General features: G+C 28.7%; 1 protein-coding gene across 4 annotated transcripts; it reads left to right on the forward strand.

The window, feature by feature from the left end:
- Positions 1-589: 589 nt before the first annotated feature.
- LOC100572731 (calponin homology domain-containing protein DDB_G0272472) lies at positions 590-8,556 on the forward strand. 4 transcript variants are annotated; one of them, XM_029490961.1, is made up of 11 exons: positions 592-1,365; positions 1,590-1,689; positions 3,554-3,778; positions 3,840-4,033; positions 4,102-4,269; positions 5,937-6,135; positions 6,215-6,352; positions 6,422-6,502; positions 6,696-6,773; positions 7,380-7,426; positions 7,639-7,777. In XM_029490961.1, coding segments are annotated over exons 1-10 (1,200 nt in total). In that variant the 5' UTR covers positions 592-1,363; the 3' UTR covers positions 7,395-7,426; positions 7,639-7,777. The 4 variants fall into 4 exon arrangements, with proteins under 4 accessions (XP_016657975.1, XP_003242910.1, XP_029346821.1 ...); XM_016802486.2 differs by lacking the exon at positions 7,380-7,426 and having other exon boundaries at positions 590-897; positions 7,639-8,556; XM_003242862.4 differs by lacking the exon at positions 7,380-7,426 and having other exon boundaries at positions 591-1,365; positions 7,639-8,556.
- The last annotated feature ends 1,183 nt before the right edge of the window (positions 8,557-9,739 follow it).

The raw sequence follows: 9,739 nt of genomic DNA on the forward strand, positions 1-9,739 counted from the left end.
GAGCCTATGAGAATCTATGACAGTCATACGCGTAATTGTCATAATTGGTTCATGATATGCGAACTTTCAAACGTATACCTGCAATTATTTTTCTTTACCACTGTCTGTTGGTGTAAAAATGAATATCACTTACTGTCCTACTCAATACGTTTTTTTTAAACATTTATTAAACTAAAACATAATATGTGTTAGAAAATTTAAACCGTAAGGTACACCAACAAATATGAGTTCGGGGAAGTACTTATTGGCTATTATCTATTCATTATAATATGTAGGTAATGTTATATTATAGTATTTCGTTAATAGTTAGTATTTAATAACAAGTTTACGAGTTTATACCTATTACCTACTACTCATTAGGTATTCTCTGTATAGAAGATAGGTACTTCAGTAGTTCAGTACCTACTTATGTATAATATGTTACCGACTATCGAAACCATATATTTAGTATTTACATAGGTAATAAAATAACCTTCTATTTCGATAGGTTACCATGATTTACTATATTATTACTTTCAACGTAAAGTGCATAACAAAGTTGGCTATTTATTTATATAATAATTTTATTATTAAATTGTATTTGCGCGCCGGACGTGTGTCTGACAATTTGTATTTTGTATTTCCTCCACTACGAGTGCTAGCAACAGTAACCGAAGCAACGACGGACCGGACACCGGACTACCGGAATCGTCGCACCGCGCCATCGTCTTCCGTCACAGTCCGGCAGCCACCTATTTGAGATTCCGCACGGCGGGGCGACGAGGTTACCGGCTTCACCGCATCGGCGCATCGGAAATACCAATAACAACAACAACAACAACAATAACTCCACGACCACTACCAATTATCGTCTTATCTAGTATAGTTATCTATCTCGACGCGTCACATATTATGGAAGTATGGAACAACCATCAACATGAATACATGATCAACGACTATATTATTAACTACTATAGCGTAGTAGCGTGACGAATATTTAATATTTGTAGTTTATAGTTTATACCGTAACCGTATTGCAGTAGTGTACACGTCTTTATCGTCGAGAATATTATTACAATACTTGTTATTAATTAATACCTATTATAAATTATTACGAACTACGAAGCCGGTTCCAAATTGATTATTGATACTATTATAAAACATCGGCCTGTATATGCATATTACATAGAAAAAAGATTAAATGGTGGCCTACTAAACACAAACTAAAATCTAAATAAACTAGTGCAGGAGGTATACCGTTATTATTATGTATTTATGCCGATCGATACGGGTTTGTCGAATGAAATCTGTTCGAAACCAATTTCGTCGCGTACTATAAAATATATTTGGTGATGATGACACCATTACCAGTACCGTGACATTCATGTGAGTTTTTAAACGTTCATAAAAAATTTAGTCTTTTTCCTTTCTATATTGCCCAGCGCTCGCAGTTATAATGTAGAGCGTTGCGCAAATTTCACAAGGCTGATCCACGTCGTCTGCCTAATAATATTATGACGTGTGCGATCGTAATTAATTTTTATTCTATCAGTTAGTTACTGATTATATTTATTATAATTATAATAATTGTTGATGTTGTCTGATGTCAGGATGTCAAACAGTAATAATGCATCGCCCAGCCGTATTCCAAAGCCGAATTGGTTGCGGCACTCGAATAAGACACCGAAGATCCAAAGACATCAGAGTCTAGTGAGTGAAAAACTGTTTTTCACATTTATATTAAGTGTTAACTATTGGCCGGTACATTATAAATTAAGTCCATAAAAGGCTCAGACTCTTAAATAAATGTTTCTGGTACTATTGAAATTTTCTTTAATTCACTAATAATAGATGATAATTTTTTTTTTTTTGACGCAATATATACTAAGCCAATTAAACATAATAATAAATAATTTTGATATACATCACTAACTAAATAATTAATACGTTAATTAAATATAGGTTTATGTTATCACAAATTCTTATTGTACCCACCTAAATATTTACAGATTGTATTTTTTTTTAAATAATATATATATATATAATGATAAAACTTTGACTTTTAGTAGAATAATCATAATGGTTGTCAGTAAAAATAATGATACTTACAGTTTTCAATGATAAGTAAATTATTATTAATATACTATCAACAGTTTTGTCAAATATAAAAATTAGACAATAAGTAATTATTGATAATTTTACATCAATTAATTAATCACAACATTATACCAATTTATTATGTGCACTGTGTAGATAATTAGATGTATATTGTATAGCATCAAAAAGTTAGCTTTTTAATGTCTTGATATATAGGTACACATTCAATTTGTCAATTGATGTTTTGACAAAAGTTATAAATAGTAATTAATAACATTATTAAAACAATAAAAAGAAGAAATATTAATTAATTTAAGATTAAAATTATAGACATGTTTTAAAGAATCTGCCCAAAACAATTTGTTTTTAATATGAATTACGGGTTTTCTACCTTCCCTATCTGCATTTAGTATGCACAAATATATTTGTTCATGTTTACCCATATATATATATATATAAACTGTAGTCTCTAGAAATGTAGTTTTAACTTTTTTGTAATGTCTTCAATTCTATTGTTCTTTATTCAATTAAATATAATATTTTTAATTATCTGTAGGTTAGACTTTTGTTTTAGACTAGGTAGATTCTAATAAATCATTTTTAATTGGTTATAAATTATAATAAGTTGTAATAAACTTGTAGATTACTGTACAATAGGGTTTTAATATTTTTAACCAGATAAGCCATATATTCATTATGCTATTTATATGAAGTTCTATTTTTAAAATGTTCTGAAATATGCTTTTAGAAAATAATGTTCTGAATATTGGAATGTTACCAATTGTAGGACCATGATGAAATTCAATGTTAGTCAGTACTTGGAAAATTTAGTTTGGAAGCAAAAATGTTTTACTAAGCTAATGAAAGCCTAATGTACACAATTATTACTATCAAGAATAATATAGGTATATGTAAAATAAAAATAAACTTAAAATTCATACATAAAAATTAATATTAAATCAATTTGTAAGACTATTTCAAATAAACACAATATTTGATACTTATAAAGTAATACTGTATGTATTTTTTTAGTATTTACTAAATGTTTACTACCTATTCTTATATTTTGAAAATAATAACAATAATAATAAAGCTGGTACAAATTTATATTTTTATGTAGTTTTTAGGGTTCCGTACGGTAAAACGGGAGGGACTATTACTAAGGCTCCGCTGTCTGTCACCAGGCTGTATCTCATGAACCATAAAAGTCAGAAAGTTGAAATTTTCACAGATTATGTATTTCCTTTACCACTGTAACAAAAAATACTAAAAATCCTAGAATATATAATATAACTGCAGTGTTGTCAGCATGTTTATAGTTGATGATGGTACGGAACCCTTCGCACTTGGCCGGTTTTTATGTATACTGTTCTAAATGCAGTACATTTGATAAATATAACATTATAACATAATATATATTAATCTATTAAACTTGATTGATTTGTGTTTTAATCTAAGTTCTTAATATTATTTTTAGCAAACTTTAAATACTTATGAAAAAGATGACGATTGTGCATCAGAAAAAAGTTTTGGCAGTACAACCAGCAGTCAGTGTGATAATGGCCATTCTATGTTTGCTCTTAATGGCACCACATATTCCAGCCGCAAAAAAGCTTATTTACACTATTGTCCCTCAAATATAGGCAGTGAAGAGTATCTTACTCCTACACAGAGATCTAGTCGAACTATCAGAAATCTCAGAGTAAACTAAGTCATTTTAACCATATAATATTCAATAATATAATAGTCATTAAATAATTTAGAGATTGCTAAATGATGCTCACAGTGAACTTAATGATAAAGATACAGAGATTGATCGACTTAAGAAAGAAAATATTGAACTTAAAGTAAAATGTGGTTATGAAACTGCTAACGATTCAATTGCTGAAGGTAATGAAGATGAAGACACAGCTAGATTCATACCCAGTAAAGAACAAACCCCTGAACTTGATTCAACGTAATTATTCTTTTGAATAGAAAATGTTATTGAACTTTTTTAATTTGCCCTTCTACTTCTTATTTTAGTAAACTTTCAAGGAGTTTTTTGAATCCATCACCATCACCAGCAGATTCAGGACATGGTGATGAATATGATGAAGCTAAAAAATTAAGACAAGCTTATGACGAGTTGCGAGAGAAACATAATGATAAGATTGAAGAACTATTGAAACGCTTAGGAGAACTTCATGAAAAGTAAGAGTTGTTAATTTTCATTGTTAACTCATTCATCACTAAGTAATAATGAAAACAGTAAATTTTATATTAACTTAAATGTATCTTCTAATTTTTATTTGTTAGAAATTACCCAAATTTTGATTAATAATTGTTATATTAATTATTGAAATTCCAGTCATATTTTCATATATAATTATACTTGCAAGAATAATGTTGCAAAACAACGAACATTTTTTTACAAATTTAGTGACAAATCTAGAATTAACGAAGAACAAAATAATTTGATTTATAGTAACATATGGACAAGAGTATGATTAGAAAAATTGATTTTTGCTACAGAGGTTGAGTTAAAGACAAATAGAATTTGGTTTGTCAAAAAGGCTAATCAAGAAGAAAACAATTAGTGTAGACTTGTACACAGAGCGATTTTTTAAGCATGCTCACTTGCCATCTATTCAAATTCTGATTTTTGGTATTTTTAAATACACTGTTCAAGAAAATCATAGACTAAATAATTTGCGTTAAAAAAGGAGGCGTGGATTCTAATTTTAAAAATAGAAGTTTGTATCGCTACAGGACACTCCTTAAGTAGTACAAAAAATATTAGAAAATAGAAATTATGGTCTTTACGTATACTCAAGAATTTAAAAACTCAGAATTTGAATAAAATAATATGTTCTATTAAGGCAAAAGATTTGGTTAAGTTGGTGTCACTCTGCTGTCCAGTAGGTTACAAGTGGGTCACTGTAATGGATGATGTTTAATTTGAATTTAATGATATAATATCATTGTATACAAAAAACAATTCTGAGCAGCCAAAACTTCAGACTCATAAACATTTAATTTAACCTTTCTGGTAGACATTTTTTTTAAAGGTAAAATAACTTATGAGGAATATTAAATTTTCATTTGTTAAATTTAAAAATAAAAATTTTTATGAATTTCTAACTCAAAATAATTTGCTCATTTCCATGATTTTTACGTATTTTATCAAAATTCAACTTTAAATGCTTATAAAAAAAAACTGTTACGGTATTTTTAATACTTTTCAACTGCCTCTGTAACAGTATATTAGGAGTCTTGTATTAAATTTTCAAACTTTTTTACCCAAAAAATAAAATTATATTGACATGTATGGAAAAATAATAAAAAAAATATGCTGGTAAACAGTTTAAAATAATTGTATGGTGTTAGAAAATGCTAATATAAACATTCAGTGGAAATTTCATGTACCTTGGAGTTACACCAAAAACCAAAACCAAAATCAATTTTTTTTATCCCCCAGTGTTTTTGAAAATTACCGATAGTTTTAAAATTTGACCTCCTGAATGCACCAACTAGATTCACTTTCCCATCGGATAAGATATTGAAGTTGAAAATCAAAGCATTATTTTGACTACTTATCATTGTAAAATCAATACATTCATCGCGCTGCTCAGAATCTAAATTGTGGGTGATCATGCTTGATAAATCACTATGTATACTATATTCTTCAATAAATTTGATTCACTTAATTCTGCCTATAAACCCAAGGTATTATTTTCTATTTTATTTTTTTATTATACCAGGTGATTCTTTTATGATAAAAGAATCACCCGGTATACAAATAAAGTAATTACACAACAATAATACGTATTGCATTTGAAGCCATATTAATTTTGTAATTGATATGTATGTTATTTAAGATATTACGGATTGAAACCATTACTTGATGAAGCATATATCAGAATCAAAGAACTTGAAATGGAAAATGATTTCCTTAAATGGTCTAAAACTGTACCAGATAATACTAAAACTGCTATTGATCAAACTTCTATTGATCACATAAAGAAGACTTTTTGTGATGTTCTTACTCAGACTCAATCAGTATTACAATTAGATAAGGTTTATATAAAAAAAAAAAAATAATAATAAAAAAATAATGTTTATTAATATATTTTTTTACGTTTATATGGGTCTTTAGAAGACTGAAACTGATCAAACACATCACAATTTCTATGGTGCTATTACAGAAAATATTCAAAATTCCTTACACAAATCGGACTCAGACAAAAATCATGTAATCCCAACGCAAACTCAACAAATTGTATGTCTAGAAAAGGTTCGTATTATTTATTGATTTTTCAGTATTCTATATTATTTGTTTTGATATATTGATATACTTATTTAGGATACTGAGACTAATGGTCAGGAAGTTGAAGACTCTATTGATGAGCTGAGTAATGTTAAGTTGCAACTAAAAAAGACCAAAGTAAGACAATATATAATTTATTATCATTTTATTTTACTATATTATATTCTATTCAAATATTTTAATTCTAACCTTCCTGTGTTTGTGTTCACTAACATGTAGCAATTTAATTTTACAAATTATTACTGTACACGTTTGTCTTGAGTAAACATTTTTTTGTTTAGAATCTTTTTAGAATATGTTTAAAATTTAGGGACGTAGCCAAAGTGTTGGTGGCGCTTTGTTATCCGGACCTGAGGCCATTGCCCTTTGGATGATCGGCACGAAAAAGGTTCGTCTCTCAGATCCCCTCTTATGTGCAAATTTATTGGCATTTTAATTTTGATACGCATGGGAGTTTAAGCGAGTTGTACATTGATCTATACTGGATTGGATTTCTAAAATAAATTATATTTGATTTTATTACTATTGTCTATTGTTATTTATTATTTTTATTTGACAAGTAGTTGATAACGATATATAATGAGTTTTATGGAATATAATAATTACCTATATAATACAAAATTCATATATTTTTTTGTTTTTTCATTGAAAGTACACATTAATCATATGATTATGAGCTATTTAATTACAACAGTACATAAAAAAATAACTATCAAAGTTTCACCACTTAAATTTTCAGTTGTCTTTTGCACATGATATTACATTTTTTTATATGACCGATTTCAATTTTTGTTAGAGTGAAATTTCTATATTATATAATAGACAATTGTATATAAAAGTTCTTGGCAATGATGAGTAATACATTTATACATAAAAAAACATGATATTTTTTTGATTGTTATCTGTAGATTTCTTTGTGTAAAATATACACTGAATAGTGGAAATATTTGTAGATTGTTCATAATATTGATATTTGATAGCTTTATTTGCTCAGGTGAAATATATTTGACGCACTACTTCTGTTATTATCCTGTCCCATTAGTAAGTGAACATAATGGTATGGTTTTTTTGTGTATGTTTTTTTTGTTTTTATGTAGATAAACACGATATTGTAGAAAAGTGTGTACATAACTACTACTGCACTGGCTTATCCTGGTCGTGGCCAACTGGAGATAACTAATAGCTTTGCAAAAGTGTCTTCTTAATAACTTTGTCTATTAAAAAAAAAACTTTTTTTATGTTGTGTTTTGCAGGCAATGTATGAAACTATTCTTCAACAACAATTGGAACAACAACGTCAACGTCCAATACATGATGCTGAAATGACATTGCAATTCTTAAAATCAGCATTTTATTATTATCTTACCGATCCCTCGAATACCACTGGACATTTAAACGCTATATTAAGCATACTTCGGTATTCCGATGCGGAAAAAAAAATAATTGAGAGAAATCAAGCGTGGAAATAACATTGTTTTTAAAAATATTTGAATTATTTGTAATTAATGTCTAATTCGAATTTAACTGAACACATTTTTTTTCTGTATGAACTATGACAAGAAATTTGTTGTTCCAAACCGGTGTAAAATTATCCCCATATTATCCCAGCGAGGGGTAATGAACAATGTAAATGATATGGTGTAAACAGTCAGGCGGGTTTTTTTCCACACTAGTTTGATGAGCGAGCGAATTTCTAGTGAATGTTTAATTTTAAAATAAGTTTCCTAATTAGTTTGTATTTCTTGGTTTTCTGTTCTGTTATTATTTTATTTTATTAATTATTTTTAAATATATTGTAGTATCAGTATTATGGTTATCGCTAGGGATTTTGTGAGATTTATTAGAATATTATTTTATGTTGTTTTAAAAGAATGTTTGATATTTACCTTTTACTACTTTTTGGTTCAGCTTTCATTTTTCTCATATTATTAAGTATACACTGTATTTATAACATTTTTCAATCAATTCAGATCAGTTACTTTAACATATTGATCATAATATTATTATTTATTTTAATAATGCGATTTACTATACAGTATACAGTACATTTTTGGGCAATATGTATGTTGTCAATGTATGATCCAGGTATCAGTATTGTGATAAAGTTAATTCACAGAAAACATTATTCTGTGGTTAAAGTTTAATTAATAAATGGATTATTAAACAATAAATATACCTAACTGGAGTATTTTTATTAGTTTTTAGGAAAATGTGTCGATTATACTCATTTACCTATTCACTACTCACTATGTAATACTATAATTTATTTTGACAGTTAATTAACATGTTGACGGACATGGCTACCATCTTGGGAGACAAGGTCAGACAATTCGAAAAATTGATAAACCGGAGATTCTGATGTATTTTAACCACAACTCAAAACTAAGGAAAATTCTATACGAAAAATTAAGATACCTACCCTGAAGCTTAGAACCCTTAAAAAAAATCCAAACGCATTATTGTCCATGGTTCCTACTAGAGAGCCTTTTAAAATAAATAACATTTTTTTATAAAGGCTCTCTAGTTCTTACCATATTATATCACATAAGATCTATGGTTCCTATGACCTACACCAGTGCCCAGTGGTTCTTAACCGGTACTTAGAGAAAATATTCCATCTAAATTTGAAAATCAGTGAAAAAAATAAAAACGTTTTAGTTACCACGTCTTTATATTTTGTTCATTTGGTTTATAAAATACTAAGTATGTAATGATTGTAGTGTATAGACTATAGAAACAAAATGTGGGTCATAACAGTTAATATATGTTAAAATTTAAAGTATAGGTGTATAGGTTGGTATCTAGTTTCCGTATCTACTTGATTGCGTTAAGGGTTGCATTTACGAAATTCTCAAATTGGCCCATTGTATTTGCGACTTGAGCACTCGCATAGGTTCTATATTTAAAATAGTCTGGGGTATCACAGAACCATGTGATATGGGACACAGTCACATTCTGGGGTAGGAGTTAGACCCCATTTGTACATCTTCAGCTATCCACATGTCCCATACCCATTCCGGATTCGATTGACAATGGCCCATACTTTGCTATATAGATGGTACCCTGGGATATGGTAACTGCCAACATTGTACCTTCAGGTTTTGTGGACCCAACTGTGATGCCATCCCATCATCACGCCACACGTTTAGAGGATTTAAATTAGAAATTTCATGTTCCATAGCAGTTCCCCATGGCGGTTTCTTTGATTTTAGCCTTTGTGTGTAGGTACTTAAGAGATTTATTCTAATATTGCCAAAGTTGTGAATAGGTAATGATGGGTCAGAGTTACAATTCTTTCGTAATTTTAGGATAGTGGTTCTTAACCTTTTTAGAATCACGAAACTCTTTTCATTT

This window comes from Acyrthosiphon pisum, chromosome A2 (assembly GCF_005508785.2).
Source record: "Acyrthosiphon pisum isolate AL4f chromosome A2, pea_aphid_22Mar2018_4r6ur, whole genome shotgun sequence".
NCBI lineage: Eukaryota > Metazoa > Arthropoda > Insecta > Hemiptera > Aphididae > Acyrthosiphon > Acyrthosiphon pisum.

What these genes read in the sequence shown, in the direction of transcription:
- LOC100572731 (XM_003242862.4), top strand. An exon ending in CAGTATTACAATTAGATAAG is followed by an intron (nt 6,136 to 6,214) that starts GTTTATATAAAA and finishes ATGGGTCTTTAG; the next exon opens with AAGACTGAAACTGATCAAAC. An exon ending in TGCAACTAAAAAAGACCAAA is followed by an intron (nt 6,503 to 6,695) that starts GTAAGACAATAT and finishes TTTAAAATTTAG; the next exon opens with GGACGTAGCCAAAGTGTTGG.